The 19,742-nt window shown below is 34.1% G+C and overlaps 2 protein-coding genes across 2 annotated transcripts; one reads left to right on the forward strand and one right to left on the reverse strand.

Moving 5' to 3' along the window:
* The first annotated feature begins 412 nt into the window (after positions 1 to 412).
* LOC8269145 (zinc finger CCCH domain-containing protein 2) lies at positions 413 to 2,129 on the forward strand. Its single transcript, XM_015718412.3, has one exon. The coding sequence runs from the start codon at positions 572 to 574 to the stop codon at positions 1,724 to 1,726; it is 1,155 nt and encodes a 384-aa protein (XP_015573898.1). The 5' UTR covers positions 413 to 571; the 3' UTR covers positions 1,727 to 2,129.
* A 4,292-nt stretch (positions 2,130 to 6,421) lies between these two features.
* LOC8269144 (phospholipid-transporting ATPase 2) lies at positions 6,422 to 18,489 on the reverse strand. The gene is made up of 25 exons (XM_002517828.4): positions 18,183 to 18,489; positions 17,732 to 17,930; positions 17,419 to 17,632; positions 16,892 to 17,008; positions 16,254 to 16,346; positions 15,985 to 16,159; positions 15,180 to 15,346; positions 14,380 to 14,484; positions 13,817 to 13,914; positions 13,566 to 13,708; positions 13,049 to 13,145; positions 12,788 to 12,897; positions 12,531 to 12,695; positions 11,368 to 11,522; positions 11,176 to 11,256; positions 10,962 to 11,082; positions 10,482 to 10,588; positions 9,892 to 10,023; positions 9,608 to 9,761; positions 8,634 to 8,751; positions 8,317 to 8,490; positions 8,113 to 8,164; positions 7,386 to 7,513; positions 7,032 to 7,182; positions 6,422 to 6,901 (listed from the first exon to the last, which is right to left on the reverse strand). Exons 2-25 carry the CDS (start codon positions 17,857 to 17,859, stop codon positions 6,566 to 6,568), a joined length of 3,321 nt encoding a protein of 1,106 aa, XP_002517874.3. The 5' UTR covers positions 17,860 to 17,930; positions 18,183 to 18,489; the 3' UTR covers positions 6,422 to 6,565.
* Positions 18,490 to 19,742: the final 1,253 nt, after the last annotated feature.

A 19,742-nucleotide genomic window follows, 5' to 3' on the forward strand; every position in this document is an offset into this window, starting at 1 on the left:
AAAAAAATACCCCCTAAATTTATATATGAACTAATCAATTCAATATTTCAATTTCTAGATTTAAATAATAGATATTTTTAAATTTTATTTTTTAATAATGTGTTTTATATAATATAGATAGATATATAAAATAAAATTTTTTATCAAAAAATAAATTTTAAACTAATAAAAGGACTAAACTTGAGAGATATAAATATAGATTTGGATTATAGAAACTTTAATTTATGTGTCTCATTTATAACAAAAGCCAAAAGCAAAGTGGCATAGCAATGCATTGTGTGCTATGAACTGAGAGAAGTCGACACCTACTCTTTTTTGCATGTTCATCCGAAATGCTATCAAGCCACGCATCCCTTTCCTTCCCTCCCCATACCTTACCTCCATTCTTTTCTCTCTCTAACCAACTATATATGTTAGCCCCACCCTTTGTTCCCTTCTTCATCAACACTGCCTTCATGCTCTCCCCTTCGTTTACTGCGCACTACTCTCTTCTTCTTCATCTTTGATTCTCTCTTCTTTCTTTTCTTGAGAAAATATATAGTTTAGTTTCTCTTTAGGATTCCAAGAAAATATGAGCACCGTTTGTGCTGAGCAACACAAGCTCTACCCTTCTCACCCACTCTTTTCTCCCAATAAATCTTTCAAAGATCTTGATATTCCTCCAAGAAAACTCCTTAGCAAGAAAACGTTTCAAGAATCATCTCCTGATATGTTATCATCCCCTTTTGAATCCCATCTCCACAAGTTCCTTCCCTGTAATGACTTGATCAGTAGTGATAATAACCATGATCAAAGAGGTTCAGATGATCAAGATTTAGATCCATACTCTTCCGACCACTTCCGTATGTATGAGTTCAAGGTCCGCCGTTGCACTCGCAGCCGCAGTCACGACTGGACAGACTGCCCTTTTGCTCATCCTGGCGAAAAGGCTCTCCGAAGGGATCCCCGCAAGTATCACTACTCTGGGGCGATCTGTCCGGAGTTTAGACGTGGTGGATGTAGCCGTGGGGATTCCTGTGAGTTTGCTCATGGTGTTTTCGAGTGCTGGTTACATCCTTCTCGCTATAGAACTGAAGCTTGTAAAGATGGCAAGAATTGTAAACGAAAGGTTTGCTTTTTTGCCCACTCTCCTCGACAACTGCGCATTCTTCCTGAGGTTTCTTGCGGAGCTATTAACAAGTATGATAAGCATACCCATTCCTGCTGCTTAGCTTGTCATTCTGTGATTTCTTCTCCTACTTCTACTTTACTAGGTATGTCCCATGTGTCACCACCATTGTCTCCTTCCTTATCACCGCCTTTATCACCGGTGAAACAGCGATCCTTAAGTGGGTTTTCACCTATTTATCGGTATAATGATCGTTTGAGCAAACTCAGGTCTGGGATCGTGAGCTATAAAGATGTGTTAACTGAGCTCATGAGTTCTTTAGAGGCTATGAATTTCAGTGAAGCTGCAGCTGCCACTTCACCAGTTTCTGCAAGTACTATTAATAGACATATTAACGGTACTATTCCTTGGATTGATATTGCTTCTCTGAATGGAGAAGATTATCAGCAACAACAGTTCATTCTTTCACCTTCAACTCCAAATGGGAGTTTTTTCAGTGGAGATTGTTCTTCAAGCAACAAGGGATTTATTAACAATGATACTGATCCTGACAAGATTAATAACAATGGAGGAGTTGCTGATCCTGATATTGGGTGGGTTAATGAGCTTTTGATGTAAGAGAAAGACGAGATATAACTTGCTGATCCTGTTCTTGGTTCTTGGTTCTTGATTCTTGGATGAAGATGAAGATGAAGATGAAGATGAAGATGAAGATGAAGATGAAGATGCATGGTTGAATGTGTATATAGAGGCTCCTGGCACCAGCGGTATATATATATATATATATATGACCACTATATATATGAGATTTGGTGTAAATTATTGGGTATTATTTGCTTTTTTAATTTCTTTTATTTTCAAGTTCTTGATTTTTTGTTCTTGATCTATCTTCATATTGTCAAAATTTTAAGTTTATGGAGTTCTGTATGTTTCTTGAATTCTCTTGAAGAAGAAGCAACCTTTGAATCTTTAATGATGTAAGATGAAATCAATGGAAATGATCAAACCTTTTCTTTTGTTATTTCAAGTTTAATTATGGATTTGGATTTTATTTATGGATTAAGATTTTTTTTTATATATAGTTTATATTTAGGATCTCAAATCTTTTTAATGTTACTATGTGGCAAGCATGCATGAATAGTTGGTGAATTGAGAAAGAGTATATTTGTTTGAGGATTCTCAGGCTAATGCCAATCCCATTTGTCAGATATTCTTGGCTGCCCTTTGTCTAAGAAATTGATAACATTTATGTTCTATTATTTGGAAATTTTTATAGTGATTTTTGTTGTTGTATTTTATAAAACCTCGTAAGTTTAGTTAAGTTTTTATAGTTAAATCTATTATATTAAAATATATTTATTATTCGAGTGCAGTTGAATTATTCAATTTAATCGAGTTTAGTTAAATTTATATGTAATAATATAATTTTTCTAACAATTTAATTTAAAAACAAAAAAGAATTGAATAATCTAATTATTCAATAATCTAATTTTTCTATATTTTCTCGTATTTTCTTGTGTGTTAGTCTTTCAGTTTGTTTTTGTTTTTTTTTTTCTCTTTTTTGGCCCTTTTCCTGTTGCCTTGCTGCAAATTCAATTGTATCAACTTTTTTAGCTGATTTGACCCTTGGAAGAATTTTCATGCTTCTGTCTTCTCACGAGATTCTAATTAAATAATAAATGAAAGCATATAGTTGGTCCCATGGCTCACTAAGAAGAGGTACAATTAGGTTAAATTTTTATTAATTAAAAGAGGGAAGATAAAATTAAAAGATAAATGTGAGAAGCATATATGTACAAATAGGGGAAGGCAAAAGGCAAATCCAACTACCGGCTTAAATTTTTGTATAAGAAGCCATACAAGTGTGAAGTGTTTGAATGAATTAAACATATGAAGTGGCAAAGAAAGAAAGAAAAAGAAAAGAAGCCTTTATTGCTTGTCAAAGAAATTGATTTTGTAATTTGTCCATAATCCAAGAAGGTTTGCCATTCATCTAAGGAGCAGGACAATTGAAGTACTCCTACATGATGATAGTGTGTGTGTGTGGCTTCCATCATTTATGCACTATCTAATATCTACCTAAATTTTCTTTTCTTTTGTAATGTATGAGAGTAGCAATACCATCAAGTCTCTAGCCAACATTATTATGAGGCTACATCATTATTCCTCTCTACTATTTTGCTTTTAAACCCTATTAGTTTCTTTTTTTTTTTTTTAATTTATGTCTAGCTCTCTATGTGTCCATTTTAACCGGTTGTTTTTTTTTTAAATAGCGGATATGGTTAGTATGTTAGTGTGTTATATTAGAAAAAGATTAAAAAAAGTTATAATGTATAGAATTAATTACCAAATGAAAAGATCTCGAGATTGAAAAATTCGTTCCGGACATTAAGTATTTAGTCATTAGACTAAAATTTAAAAAATATTTATTTAATAGCGTGTGATTGAATTTAAATCTCAACATTCACTCTTGAGTAGCTTTTACTTATATCAATAGGCTACAAGCACCAATTGAGAATTTTAATGAAGTAGCAATGCATCTACTACTTAACCAAATTTAATGGGTGGTCATAATTTTGTGAGTTACTATAGGCATCAAGACTTGGCCACCTAGGCTTCCTACTCCATTTAATGTGAGTTATTGAAGATGATGGTATATAAGATAAATTAAGAAATTATACCAGGAAAACAAAAATATTAAAAATATATATAGAGAGAGGGCGAGTTGCTCTATAAGAAGATAGCATATTATTTGTTTCCTAGGAGGGGTACTTATCTGAAAGAACAGCTAGGATGGTAGGGAAAGGAGCCACAAGGGAGTGTTTGGAATGATTCTAACTGTGGTAGGGTTAATATTTTGATGGGGTTGGGTGCAATGTTAGGGGTTAGGTGAGGTGTGGTGTAATGGTCACAATATCACAAGAAATGGTGTGGGAGTGGGGGAGGGCAGCCCATGCTTCATATCACTCTTGATAGGGTCCTTTTAGTCCTTCTGGGGTCCCCCACCTGCCTTAACCCTTCCCTCTCAATTTTTCTTTCTTTCTTTCTCAATTTCATATCATTTATTGTAAAATTTAATGCTATTGATAGGACAATAGCCCCATACCTCTTTATATTGCCTCCCCCTGTGATTTCCTGAACTTCACCAAGGGTATGGCTGACACCTGTGAATAGGTACATATTCTTAGATAGATAGATCTGCTTGTGCATTTGCCAGTTTCTTGCACGGCCATCATCAGCATTAGATCCAATATTTTCCTTGAAGCTCAAAGAGAAACATGGCTCCCTGTCTCAACTTTTCAATGAGCCCTTGATCTCTTAACATTTTTTTTTTGGTTTAATCCATGCAGTAATTGTTATTTTTCTCAAGAAGTGGAACTTACTGCTAGTGTATCTGATTTTGAGGGCATATTTCACCATTCTTTTCTTATTTAATGAAGAGATATTTGGTAATTTACCTAAAAAATTTGTCGAGATCAATTGATATAGTAAAATACATGAAGGTAAATTTAGTAGAACTAATAAAGTTATTGCGACTTGGTAAATGAGAAATGACAATAATGCTATTACTATATTTTAGAGACCCCTAATTGAAAATAATTGAGATGGAGAAATAGTCAACTCTTTAATAATTAATATATTTAATGGATTAGAAAAATAAATAATAGAATATTAATTTACTAAATTTATAATAATCAAAAACTATAAATATTTATGACCAAAGTATTCATCGCAAAATGCGTATTTATTTATTATTCCATATAAAATTGTATTTAAGAAAATTATATTTAAATAACTAAGTGGCATTTGATAATATTGATTATTATAATTGAATATTTAAATATTGAATTTTATGCGTTGAATATAATGAATATTGAGACTTTTAAATACTAAATATTTAGTAATTGTAACAATTAAAACCATTAAGATTCATGATTGGACATATATAAAAAAATTAGAAACTAAAAACTTAGCATTTTAACCATTCCAACTTTATTTTAAGTGATTTTTAACTTAATAAAAACTTATAAACTGAATTTATATTATGTTATCAAACCATCTTAAAAATAGTAAGTGCTAAAATTTTAATGTTTTAAGTGATACATTAATTTATTAGACACTCTCTAAAATTAAAATACTTGATTTTTAATTCAACAATGATTATAATAAAACATATACAAACTTCAAAAGAAAAAACTTGTCATAGCTTTCGACAGCATTGCTTGCTCATACTCTAATTTCTCTTAAAATATTTCCTCTACTAATCGATAATTATCAGAACTTTTATTAAAATTTTATTTTTCCTTAAATTAAAAATTAATTATTCAGTATGAAAGGAAATTAATTTCTTAAAGTTTTTTATTAATAAAATGATATAAATATTAAATATAAGAACAGTTGGGCCTGGCCACATCCAATTCAACCAAACTGGATTGGAACGAGTTCGAACCGGACAAGGATCGGTTCAGATCCGGTCCCGTTTGTCGATTCTGATTTAAGATTCGACAGATCTGGTTCCAATTACAACCAATAAAAAAAATCAATTTATTTTAAATAGTAGTTTTCTAAAAAAGAATTAGATCGGAGCCAAAAACTGTGCACCAAAAATGGCCATTCCATATATCAGGGAATAATGAACCAGCGGTTCTTGAACCGAAACCGCCAGTTCACGAACTGTGGCCAGACTTAAAAGTATTGGTTAGCTTTTGGGATTTATCCAATAAAAGGGAATGTAAAATAGAGAAAGTTCTAGATCTCCTAGTAGCTGACACAACTGAACATCAGAGGTAGTTTCAGAGGAGATTTCTGGATGCAATCCTTGGACTTGGACCTATGAGCCAGTGTCGGAATAAATAAAATAAGGAATGAAAAGACAAAAAGCATAGGTGGGACTTGAAAGGTTCATATAATATAATTGAGATGATATTTACAGTAAATACTGTTTGAGGAATTATCTCCTCCTCAAGAACAAAAAAACAAAAAAAAGGATCTGAGGGTGGCAACAAACATAATGTCCTTGATAGGGAGGAAGGAAACTAAACAAATATTTAAGAAAAGATATTTCATCAGAACTTGCCTTCTATTTTCTGTCGTAAGTCCACAATCCCAGATAACTTTAATGAAATGTCCCACATAATAACTCTCTTTCATGCTAAAGGGACTGCTCTTTTTTTTTTTTTTTCAATCTAAATAATTCCAGTTTATTGTTGAATAAAATTAAGATTAGACTTAAAACATCTTCCTGCTATTGTGCAAAAAACATATATCCAGTTCTCACTAAGCAAAAATTGGATGTGTGTGGAGATTGGGGTATAAATCATGAATCATGGGGTGCCGCTATCATTTACATTTCTAGGAAAAATGATAGACAAAATGCTGGTATGCCCTAACAGACTTGATGATCAATTCTGCCGCCTATACATTAATTTTTATGCCAATGAATCAAAGTAGAAGAATTCAGTTGTCCTTACAATTTCTGGAGTAGGTCGAAGAAGACAATCTGGACTGGGACTGAAAGAAGTCAAATGGAGCTCCTGATCCAAAAGATCTTCTAGTGTTTGGAGAATCTGATAGCAGAGGTTCATAAACTGAACTTCTGCTCTTGGGTTGGGTAATAGATAATGGAGAAACTTCTTTCTCAATTGATCTTGGTTGTGATTCGATATTTCCCAGAGACAATATTGGCCCACCCAAACGTTCAGCCTGCTGGAGAGTGTTGATTTTACTGGGTCTATATGTATAGCGGAAGTACTTTAGAGCTAGTATTGGTCCCATTCCTGCGGCAACTATGAGCTGCAAAGTAATAAGTCAATTTCTATACGCAATCCGCGGTGAACGGTGACCAAGTAAGGCTAGCCTAATACACAGTTCAAAGTATTGGATAAAGGAGAAATAACAAGAATGAATCGCAAGTGATACTTACAAATACAGTTATCCAGTATGATGGCTGTCTGCACAAGCGGAACATTATTGTATACATCCCTGCCGATGGAATGGCGCTAACAATCCAGTTGATGACATAAAATGCAATCAAATTCCCCCATATGGCAAGATGTTGTAATATTGTAAAGGAGCTGCATGTGATTGCCAAGATTAGAGCCAATAAATCTTTTGGTATTTTCAAATATCAATCTGTTGTTTGCTAAGCCCATTTTCTATCGCGATTTGTATAATTTGAAAGGTAACTAGTCTTTAGTCAAGCTAAAACTTATCTCATTATACAGTTCAAAAATCATAAAGTTCAAGGTTCAAACATAGACAAGAGATGGAAGCTTACTTGGTTTCTAGTGCTACAACAAAAGCTTGCAACCATATGCATCCAGAGAGTGCTACCATTGCAACCTCCTCCATTTCACTTTTTTCATAAGCAAATGCATGTATACTGATTACAAATACAACAATTGCCTGAAAATCATCCCAGTATATCAATATATATTATAAACTCGAGAAGACGACACATAAAAATCAAGTAAACTCATATCTAAAACAGGAAATTGAGTTCTTCTGTAGATATAGGGATCCCCTCAGAACAGCATTAAAACATTATCTAGTGTCTTCTAAAGTGTAGGGGTAAGCTCGAGTTCATTATTTCAGAACCCGTAAACTTGAAAATCAGAATATCCACGTCTTCTTTCAGCTTCACATCTGGAGCCATTAAAGCTAGCATATTAATTCCTAAAAGTTCAAAAATTTGTGCTTTGAATGCAGAAGAATTATTCCTCAAAAGTTTGATATCAACACATTATTTCAACAGATTCATCATGTTTATTGAATCGGCTGAGAATTGAAGTAAAATTTTCATTTTTCTTAATCACTTGTGCATGTGGATTCAATCAATTAAATAGTGAAGTTTGATCAGCAGTATTGTCATACAAATTAGGTTCCATTAAATCCGAGCTTTCTATGTTCTTTTCTCTGAATGTCAATTAGAAAAGAAATGGATAGTAGGTGAAAAAAATATAACTATTACTTAACAAAAGCTGTACAAAATTGACAGTACTCACATGGAACAGAGATCGACCAAACCATCCAGCAAATGTGCTTGGATTAAGAAGCCTGTATCAAGAATGACTATCAGTTTAATGAACATAGACCTGAAGAAACTATAATTTCATGCAGAATGCAACTTGCATTAACTAACATCCTCATGAATCCAATCACTTAAGAAACTGGACAAAAATTGTTACCAATGTAGAAAATAAGCATACCTTCCAGCTTGGCAATAGAAAAGAATTTGAGGATGTTGCATTACTGTTCCTTCACTAAGATCTTTGTCAAGTACACTAACTAGAACAGGTATACTAGTATAGAACACGTTATATGCCATCAGACTAACAGAATTGAAAAGACTGGTTCCAGAAACACCTGAAATAAAAGAAAAACTGAATGCATACTAATTTTAGTAAAGAAGAAAGGAAACTATTAGGTCTAACAAAAGCACAACTTTTTCATTATAATTTAATGTACCCACTATAAATTAAGAGAGGGAGAGCAGAAAAACAGGGCACCAAATATTGAAACTTACAAGATCTGAATGAAACATATCAATAGGGATTTATAGAAAGAATATTGAGATAGAAATGCTGTTCGGTTATATGAATAGCGCCCGTGTACCAGTATAAGTCTTTTCAGAAACCTGAACTCTGCATATCAAAAGAAAAAAAAAAAAAAAAGCAATCCAAAAGGTCAAAAACAAAAAATCGCAAAGAAAATTGAAAAGAAATATTCTTATACTGGCGACTGAAAGCATCTTAAAGAAATTAATTCACCATGTTAGCAGAAGCATACATTTATCCATATAAGACTTCAAAAGTTATTCTTAAGTTCAACCAGTTGATTATCTTAACCAAAACTGTTTGATCTTCTGCTATAAATCTAACTATGTCAGAAGATTGATATTTTTAGCCTTAGCATATCCTCAGCTCAATTCCTACAATTTCATTCCTGAGCAAAAACTTCAACTCATCTTCAAAGATTCTATACACTACAAGAAAGAAGGCAAAGAAGACCAGGCCAAGATATGCCAGTGGAAAAGAAATTCATAGTTGAAGTGACTAACAATAACTTATTTACAGTTACAGATCTAAAGTGCCCTCTTTTCAGCACTTTAATGCTTACAGGACTTTGCAATAAAAGGTATCTTTTATGAAATTGAAATAAATTTTATTGGTTGTATAAGTATGTACAAACTAGAGAGAATTGAAGAAGTTACAATAAAACCAGCAAAGCATCCGAACTTGTACATCAGGTTTGATTTTAATAACTTTGGTGAGAGCATTGGTGTTTATAAAAAGTCACAACAGATACGCATTAAAGAATCACTCTTAAAAAATTTTAATAACTTAGTGAAGCATTAAAGAAACAACTATAGATAAGCATCTAAACTAGATACACTTCAGAGCAAAGCCAATGCATTCAGAGCATCAAATATATGAACGATATAATAATAAAGTTCAACCTACACAGAAACACAACATGCACACATATAACACAACTTACTTCCAATACTATAATCAGCTGCCCTTGCTGCCTGTAGTCCTTCTCTCCCACTAATGCCAACTCCAATATCAGCTTGTTGTATCATTCTTACATCATTCCCACCATCTCCAATAGCCAATGTTCTATAGTCACATAATTTCAGAAGCTCCACAAGCTTCAAACAGAAGTATCATATATTTCAAATCAGTATGACTTTACTGAAGTTATCAGTAAACTTCACTTTCAATTTGAAAATAAAAGGTAAATCCTGAAAAAGAAAGGCCAATATTAAATTCAGATCTGACCTGTGCTTTTTGTGATGGTGTCACGCGGCAACATATGGCAGTCCTTGACAATATTGCCAATTCAGTAAAAGCTTTCCGATAATGCTTCAGTAAGATTTCAAGGGCCCAGCCATCAACAACAAATGCAACATCCTAAGGAGAAAAAAATATACAATTATCTAAGAATTTTTTTAAATAATGTTCAAAGTAGTTTAGAAAAGCCCACAGCAGAACCGATTCCGTACGAAACATTTGTGTGAAAGCATTATCCGTTGAATTACTTTCAAAAGAGCTCCTTACATACTCTACTTAGAAATGTACCAGACGAAAAACTTCATTCTGGCCATGGCCAAGGACAAATTCTAAAGGGCTTCAACTACAATGTCTTTAATACAAATGCAATGTGATTCAGTATCAAGTGCATGACTCAATCATGAATAGCAATAACTTCGTTATTACTTAAGTGATTCATCAAGTCATACTGCAAATAGTGATTCTCTTTTAGCTCAATTGAACAATGAATTAATAAGCATGGATGATAAGAATTAAAATGCATTAAAGATACAAATGAAGGAAAATAATTTAAAGTTGCATATGAAGAAGTGTTTCACCTTTGGTTCTGAAGTTGTTATCCTCATTGTAAGTAAAACTCTCTCTAAATTTCTAGAAACCTCATCCTCAGTTTTACCATCAATTAAGAGAAGCTGACCTTTTGGCTCTGCCAAGAAAAAGGGGAAAAGAAAGCAAAAGTGTCATAGATCCATAAAATTTGAAGGTGAAATAAAATGTTCAGTAGACAATACAATGAATTTGAATGAACCATAAATGATAGCAACATATACAGAGACAATGGACCCTTTGCTAACACATGAAAGTTTTGGATATGTGCCACCGCGCAGGATAGATGGAATGGTGCATAGATAGTTGCAAATTCCAAAATTGAGCAAGCCGTTTTAAGGAAAAACTTAATGGGTGTTATCCCTTAGAACGGAAAGATGAATTTCTTACATTTAGAAATTTTGGAACAACTGAAAGATAAACAGAGGCTGACAATATATGAAAGAATGAATCTCAATGAATTTTCAATCTACCCGGTGAAATAAAATTGCATGAAAGAGCAATTTGTACAGCAGTATTCTGCTTGTCTCCAGTTAGCATCCAAAAATTAATTCCTGCTTTTCTAAGTGTCTCAATTGTTTCAGGTACACCATCCTGAAAAGAAATCCAAAAGATGAAGATATCGGATTTCAGCATCTAACGGTATTAAGAGTTGGATGTCGATGATCCAATTATGAAATTGTTCACCTGTAGGCGATCCTCTATTGCAGTAACTCCAAGAACTTCAAGATCATGTTCTAATCTCTGGCAGACCTCAGCTATTCTCCACTGCAGGAAATAGTGATATATGAGACTCAAGCATGTATATGTTGCTTAGCTGGCATTAAATAAAAAAAGAATTAAAGAAAAAGGATTATTTAGATGAAATGTATCCTTTACCTCCCTATCAACTAATGTGCTACTGGCTTCTTTGAACATCAAAGACCACTCTTGATATTCATCTTCATTTAGTTCCCGCCAAGCCAAGCATAATGTCCGCAGCCCCAATTGGGCATATTGTTCTACAGCTTCATTAAATATCCTTGTTTGTTGTCCTGGAATTGGTGTTGCATTAGCAGATATTCATGCAATGGAGGTATTACCAGAGATACTATTTTGTCTGTATCTACAAGGTGCGTTAGGGTACTTCACCCTGAACTACTAGTATATCAAACAAACCACCATCTATCACTACTAAGATTTACCATCTTCTACTGGAAGCTTTCCTGTTTCCATTTTGTAGGTAGTTATTTTCATTGCTAGAATCTGAGACTAGGAAAAGAAATAGCTCAGTGTGTCCCTATTACCTCGATAGAGCAATCCACTACAATTATTAAAGTCCTATTGACTACTATCTGAAAGCTGTAGAGATACCTGAAAACCTATACCAATAACACCTAGAGAGAGAGAGAGAGAGAGAGAGAGAGAGAGAGAGAGAGAACTGAGTTTCAGATATTGATGCCAGAGAGTTAGTAGGCTAGGAAGGTCTCAGCTGTAAACCAATTTACCATATATTGCAAATCTGGAAAGAAAACAGCAATGCTACAATATGATACTACAGTTGCGCTGATTCTTTCTCAAGAGTTGTAATTCAGAGTTCCCAGAGCAGTAAAAAGTAACACGGCATTATTCAAGAATGCCAGTATAAACATTTTAAAACGCCTTTTTGTCCAGGAAATATGCAAGTCATCATAAAGTCAAATAGATAACAAATGCTGTGTAACACAGATTTATTTCCAGGCTTCTCCTTTATTGAGTTTGACTGGCCATGATCTTAAGTTACTGTCTAAGAGTAATCACACTGGATGGAGCATATGTCAGCTATACCTCTTGTATTTCTTCAAATACAGATAGAGAAAGACAGTTAAGATAAAACTGTATCTTAAAAGATCAAATGGTGATGGCTGGAGAGTTCCACAGAAAACAAATTACCAGAAGATTATATAATAGGTAGTTGTCAATGTCATCAAACATGAAAGTGGAAAAATATTATCATTACATATTAAAGTACTTCCCTGCTATCTTTTCAGAAAGCAACAAAAAGATGCAAGACATAAGATCACCTGCAGCAGCACAAGGAAGAATAGCTTCATCCGCTCCTTTTGACAAAAGAAGAATCTTTCCACTCTGGCAATCCCTCACCACTACTGACATCCTTTTCCTGTCTGAGGTGAACTCCAGAATCTCCAGCACTTCATAATGTATTATAGAAGAATTGTATCTGATCTCTGCCAATCATAAAAAAAAGAAATGAAGTTTGTTCATATGGGAGCCATTAAAATAACTAAATTCACTAAGCTTTTCTAACGAAGTATCTTACCAAGAATATTTCCATCCTTTCTGACAAAAACCATATGTAACTTAGCAGCAGCTTGAACAAGAGCATCCTCATCCTGAGACTGCGCTTTGTAAAAAATTGCTCCAGTTTTGCTACAAGGAAGAGAAAAGTCATAAGTATCATGTGCATGTTGGCAGTGACAATCTTCTATGGTCTAAACTTTGAGGAAAACGACAAGATAGAAAGGAACCATTAAAATAGAATAAAAGAGTTGAAAAGTTTGCCAAAGGAAAGGCTACTCACCTTTGCACAGGTATCACAGTGTTACATATTGCCATAATTGTAAGAAACCGAATAATATCAGGAGATCCACTAGCAATAGCATTGTGCAGCCGAGTATCTGTGTAATTAGGGAAGAATCAATTACAGGAAAATTTTAAGCATCTACATTTTGAAAACACTACCGGCATAAGAAAGGAAGAAGAAAGAAACATGTGCAAAAAATGGGCATAAACATCTCAGATATCTTTTATAATGAATGCTTCATAGACTGCATAATTTCAAGACCTTAAAAAAGAGAAAATTCATGTTCACAATTCAAATTAGAAAACCATACTTTTGTTAAGAAAGTTCTGAAAATGGAGGCTGAGAGAACAAAATGGTTGGTAGCAAAGGCTTTAAAGGTACACTTTTTTGCAATATCTTTATGGAGCTAATAATGAATGGTATCGCTAACACTCTGCAAAGACCATCAGCCTATCCAATAGCATTTAATTACAAAGAAAAAAATGTTATTCCCAAAGAGAGAGGAGAGAGAAACCTTTCAAGGCATTCCCACTCTCATTCCCATAGAAAATGCCATTGATACAACATCTTCTAAACACCATTTTATTTTCTGTAAGAGTTCCGGTTTTGTCAGTCAAAATGTACTCCACTTGTCCCAGGTCCTCACTTATTGCTGTGCTGCCACACACAATGAATGCCTCTTCAAAAATTAACACAATTTTCATATCATTTAAAGATCAAGGCTTTTAGTGTCATATATAATGATTTTATAGAGTCTCAACTTACTTAGTAGCATGAGATGAACAACCAGTTTCATGATCAATCATCTCAGCATCCCAATCAATAAATTTAGCATATAAGCTCTTCACAAGATCTAAAGACACCTGCAACAGAAAATAAGTTCGAAAATTTATTCATTATACCAGGGGGTGCATTAAACCTAAAGCTAAAATATTATATACCAGGAAAACTAATTGACTACATTGCCTCAGCAACACATATAGCACAGAAAATGTTGATTCCCGGAATTCAGTAAAAGACTATCACTGTTACTTCTTAAACTCTCAAGATCTCATAAATAAGTCATAAGAAACTTATATTTACATAACGAAAAGTACATGCTATTGCCTCAGTAGTTTCTCAATAGTACTTATAAGATTGATTCTAGAAGGGCATATAATAGGTTTCCCCAAACTTAATCAGGAGTCAAAACATTTCTACCATAACACTTCTTGCATCTTGAGGGTTAACAGATTGGGTATTCTAGATGTCTACAACTTAAAGGGACTTCAAACCACCAAACACCAGTGTTGATAATAAGAAATTGATAGTATGTAACTAGCACTTACCTTAATAGATATGGGTATCATGATGGAACATAGTAGTTCAAACCTCAGAGGGATTACCAGTAGCTCATACCATGGACCTTCATTTGGATATAGAACATACCATTGCTGCAAACAAAGGAAACAGAGAAAGTGAGTATGTATATTTGAAGTTAACAATTAGAAAATTGTCATTTCGAAATGAGATAAAATCACAGGCAAAATGTTGATTGAAGGAAACCGAACCCAGATAACTAAACAAGAAAAATGAGAAAAGGAAAACAGAGAGAGGCAATCTACTCTCACAAAAATATCATTTTAAGCTACTATAAATTTAGAATTGCATCATAGTCCAAGCATTTTCAGAAACAAGCTGTCTTGCAACAAAAGAAAAGGAAAGCTATAGGGCTCCAATTTAGAATTTGCAAATTATAATAATTTAATTCAAATAGAGTGTACAAAGAGAACAAAACACCACAAGAAAGTGGAGGGAAAGAGGGAGAGAGTGGGAAGGGGGACAGAGAGAGGGTTAAGTAGTCATGGTATCAAAACAATTATAGAGACATGACCTTATCATATTTATTTGCAATTAGAAAGTGAAAATTCCTTTTTCAGGAAACCTTAAACCTCGATTGTAATAAGTCCTAGAAATCAGATTAAGAATGAATAGGCTTATTGAAATTGTTTACTCGGAGATGCACTCAGATTTGCAACAGAAAATAAAAGCCACAATGTCATCATATATCAAGTCTCTAAATGCTTTAAGAGCTGTACGATAGCAAACAAATACTTCGGAAATGAATTCAACTTCCCAAGCAACTAACCTTTCTTGCTTCTGTATCCTTCCAGACATTTCCAGCTATGCCAAGAACAACAACTACCACTATTTGGAAAACAAATATAGCTCCAGTCAGCTTGTCAATCATGGCATCCATAGCTGTAAGCTTAGGTTCAGGAATACCCCTACTCATACCCAGCTTAGTTTCATTTCCTGGAAAGAAATGAGAAAATACAGATATTACACACAAGAACACCAAATCGATCATGGGAACACAGAAATTATCACAAGGGGAAATAAAGCCTTAATAGCCTACCAGAAAATAATCCCAGAAATAATTCAGCATAAAATGTAACAGAGGTGAAAGAGACAGACAAGTCACAGTTTGTCATTCAAAACTCATATGACATTCAAGAAATTTTACCAACAATGTGATGTAGTCTAAAGAACAAGCTAAATAATTCTATAAGAAGCTATACATAAAGAAAAACAAATTGATCAGTACACTAATCTTTTCTTATGTACTCATATCAAATGCATGTACATGTACTAAATAACACTAATCCTAACTTAAGCAGTTAAGCCCCAGCAAGAACAAGGTAAAATCTGTTTATGAATTGGCAAGTCATCACTCTCTCTATTGATCTATTTATGTCTTCTTTTATAAATAAGCACATGCAGACACGCAATTTCTTTTCTATGAATTGCAAGTTTGTACATTTCTATGTGTAATTTATCTAACAATCAATTCATATTGGAAGCTCAAGCATAACAAACAAGTAAAGAGCCAATAATTTAAGAATATCATAAATTTATTTTTGATCATCCTGCTTGACAGAATATAAACTTGCCTGTGTAGATGGCTACCCCACAAGCCCATTCCGTATTTCGCAAGTAGCAAGACTGAAGAATTGTGTTTTTTATAGTCAAAGGGCAAACATCATTATCAATAAAAGGAGGAAACAACCGCAGATTCGCATCAAATCTTCTGATGTCCTTATCTGGAGTTGGACACTCAATAACACCCTGAGGATAAAAAGATTTTAACAAGGTTAGGAACATCCAAACTGATGGCAAAATAATAACAAACTCTACAAGATTGGGCATCTGAAGGACTTGCCTTGATTTTGTGCAACAATTCAGCATCTATTCCCATGCAAGCAGAGGGTGTTACCCTTGTCTTCAGATCAGTTTCACCGTCTAAGGCAGCTGTCTGCATGTTATGGTAGACAATCAAGATCCAAAAATAGAAAAGATAAGCACATTCTTGAAAATGGATGTTACAATTTCACCATCTGATAGATATCAAAGATCCCATTTGCTTAGGTCCTTCATAGGGGAAAAACCTCCTAATTTCCACACATGGTCAAGAGTAAGTTCCTTTGAGAGGGCAAGAAGAGCAAGAGGGGAATGGATCGAGTTACTTCAGCTGAATTAGCAACTCAAAATCATTTTGACCAAAGTTATGATCCATAATAATTTGGTTTGACATAATAATTTTGCCTCAATCAAGTGTAAAAGAGGGAATATTGTGTGTAGCGAGCTGATGGCACTTCAAATCCAACACAAGCCTCATTCTCAGGCCAGCTACACTTGGTATAATTACAATTTTTGTTAACCTGGTATTTCCATGCTTGTAATATACATGCTACTCAAGATGCAGAATGGAAACAATAACACCACAAGAAAGAACAAGATTTCACATATAACAAGCAATAGTCACAACTTTAACATTTACTAAAGAGTATTGAGTTTTACCTCCACATAACAGATTCCTTGAGGATCTGAGGTACCAATCAGAACAAGATCACATGGCACTTCATCATTCTCACGAAGCCACACTATATTGCCCACACAGATGTCCTGTGCTTGGATCTACAAATGAATATTCAGTACCAGCAAGTTAATAAATAAATGAGAAAAGTTATAAATATGATCATACTAAGCTTTAGCAGTAAAGAATACATATACATTTAGTGGATCAATTTATTGTCCAGATGTTTATCTAAATCAATTAGAATAAATCATGTGCAAGAATTCAATTTCTTGTATCATGTTTCACAATTCCTTGTCTTTCTAAGTTAAAAGAACTGAATCCGAGCAACTATAAGCTTCCCAAATAGGAGAATTGACTCGAACTGAACTCTTGCATTTTCTAGACTTTCCAAACAAAGGTAAAATTAACTGAAAACTTACACTAATCATTCTTTTATTAAATGCAAAACTACAAACAATGTATATACATAATCAAAACGTATCAGACAAAAAGAAACAGATTTGCATACATGTTTTTTAATGCCTTGCCTAACAACCCAAACTTCTTTCTCATTCGCCTTCTTATCAGAAAGGTATCTATTATAATCATCCCAAGCTTCTTTAGTAGCTGAGACAGCAAATATAAAGATTAACGGACCCCACGTACTCGCAGGGTTTACCGGAGTAATAAGTGACCATAGCTGAAGACAAGCAATCAACAAGAAATACTGGTTCATAAACCGGCTGAAAAAGGAAAAGAAAAACACGAACATAATAATTGTTAGCAAACAATGAAAACCGAATGATAGCTCAAAATGAATAATCTGATTATAAATTGGGTACCTGAATTGCTCCCATAAATTTTTGGGAAGGAAATTCAATAAGGTGTATTTTCTATTTGAAATTCGATTATCACAGTATAATTCATGCGTTGGTGATTCATCGTCATTTATGTAAACAAATCTCTTCATTTTGACTTTAAGACCTACAAACGATTCAGAATCAACACATTGACAATAAATTTACTTCACAGCTTCATAACCTGCAAAAGGCCATACAAAAAGAATAAATGAATAAAATTACATGTAATCACACAATGAAAAGACATTAAGATAATAATTTACACTTTAAACCATTCTAAATTAATAAAGAAAAGTTAGCTGGATCTTTAAAACAATCAATGCGATAAAACTTGAAATTCTGAAACGAATCGAATTCGAATGCTTTCAAATTCAACTGACTTGTTCAATTTGGAATTATCAGAGAGAGAGAGAGCGAGAGATAGAGATCATACCTTTGTGTTATTGACGCTTTTTTCAGAAAAGAAAAATTAAGGCCTGGTGTTGGGTCTCTGTGCTCTATTCTACTATTCTTCTTCTGTTTTGGAGACGATGAACCGGGGGTGGTTTGGTAAGGGCGTTACTACTGTTTGACTTTGTGAGGATGCGGAATAAGACCGTTAGATATGCTGCAGGAAATTTCCTCCAGTTTACCCTGATGCCATCATCCGTCGAGGTTGGTTATACAGACAGGAAACTACCTGGGCCTACTCTCTCCATGTGTTGTACTCGATAAATATCCCGAGTTTTTACATAAATCTATATTTGTATTTTATAATTTTAATAATAAATTTTATAATTTTAAGATTCGCTTTATCTTATTCAGAGAAGTGATTAATTTGGTAATCTTCCAATAAATGATTTATTTTCAATCACTAATCTCACGAGTTCTTGGATCCCATCATCAAATAAATTTCACTAATGGTGACAACAGCACTTGATCGTTACGTATGCTATGCAAAAGATAGGGATTGGTACGGTTGATGCAATAATAGTTGCTTCAAAAACACAACTACACTTCCACTTCTAGGCCCATGCCATGGGCTGAGTGAGTAGTACAAAGCCCGGCCCATGCCAGCCCTAAACTGTAACTACCAACATCTTTTCCAATCTTTAGCAGCCCATCGGCCCATACTCAAACCCAATAAAGGACATTAAAGAGGCGGTGCGGTGCTGGTGCTGGTGCTGGTGCTGGTGCTGGTGGTAGCAGCAACCGCCCAAAGTCAAAAGAAAAGCTTTTGCAGTAGCAGTAGTAGGCGCTGCTAGAGAGAGAGAGACAGAGAGATTGTGACGCGTGGAGAGACAAGCGGTGCACTTAGTGAGTGCGCAAATGGACCCCACGGTTTTGAAAGGGAGAGTAATAAGATAATGACGAAATAATTCAAAATTTTTTAAATGAAATCCAAAAAAAGAATTCCATTAATACTGGCGGCGGGAGCTTTTTGTCTCTGGATTTTCGACACGTCACAGAAGTTTAAATAAGAAAAAGTCGTCGCGGTTTCTCTGCGCCGTACGCACCACTTCACGTGGCGTCACGGCTCTATGGTGTCCTTTGCTTTGTTGTTCCATCCCCACGCGCGAGTAATTTGCACGGCATCGGTTAGAAAAAAGAAAATTGTAACCAAATAATCTGAGAAATTTTATGCTTAGCAGCTGATTAATATTAAATTAAATATTGCAGAAATGGTCCATGCTAAGAAATTTCCCATCCAAGATTTTATTAAATATAATTTGTTACATATCAATCTAATTAGATCATTTTCTTTAATGATACTGTTTGACCCTATAATTTTATTCCTCTTAAGATGTTCTTAATTAACATAGATTAGGGGAATTATAACTGTGCATGCTCTACTTAAACCCATAAAAAATGAACCTGAAATTGAGTGTTGGAAATTCAAATTCGTTAATGGAATCAGTTCAAGCCTAATATAGAGAGCATAATAAATGAGGAAGGGAAATGGTTTGTAAGTGAGTAACAAGGAATGCTGCTGATGGGATGGATGACTGGACAT

The sequence above is a fragment of the Ricinus communis genome, chromosome 7 (assembly GCF_019578655.1).
Source record: "Ricinus communis isolate WT05 ecotype wild-type chromosome 7, ASM1957865v1, whole genome shotgun sequence".
Lineage (NCBI taxonomy): Eukaryota > Viridiplantae > Streptophyta > Magnoliopsida > Malpighiales > Euphorbiaceae > Ricinus > Ricinus communis.

What these genes read in the sequence shown, in the direction of transcription:
- LOC8269145 (XM_015718412.3), top strand. Translation starts at nt 572, where the DNA reads ATGAGCACCGTTTGTGCTGAGCAACACAAGCTCTACCCTTCTCACCCA.
- LOC8269144 (XM_002517828.4), bottom strand. Translation starts at nt 17,859, where the DNA reads ATGAAGAGATTTGTTTACATAAATGACGATGAATCACCAACGCATGAA. An exon ending in AAAGGATGGAAATATTCTTG is followed by an intron (nt 12,696 to 12,787) that starts GTAAGATACTTC and finishes TATGATTGGCAG; the next exon opens with AGATCAGATACAATTCTTCT. An exon ending in AGCTGATTATAGTATTGGAA is followed by an intron (nt 8,752 to 9,607) that starts GTAAGTTGTGTT and finishes TTTGATATGCAG; the next exon opens with AGTTCAGGTTTCTGAAAAGA.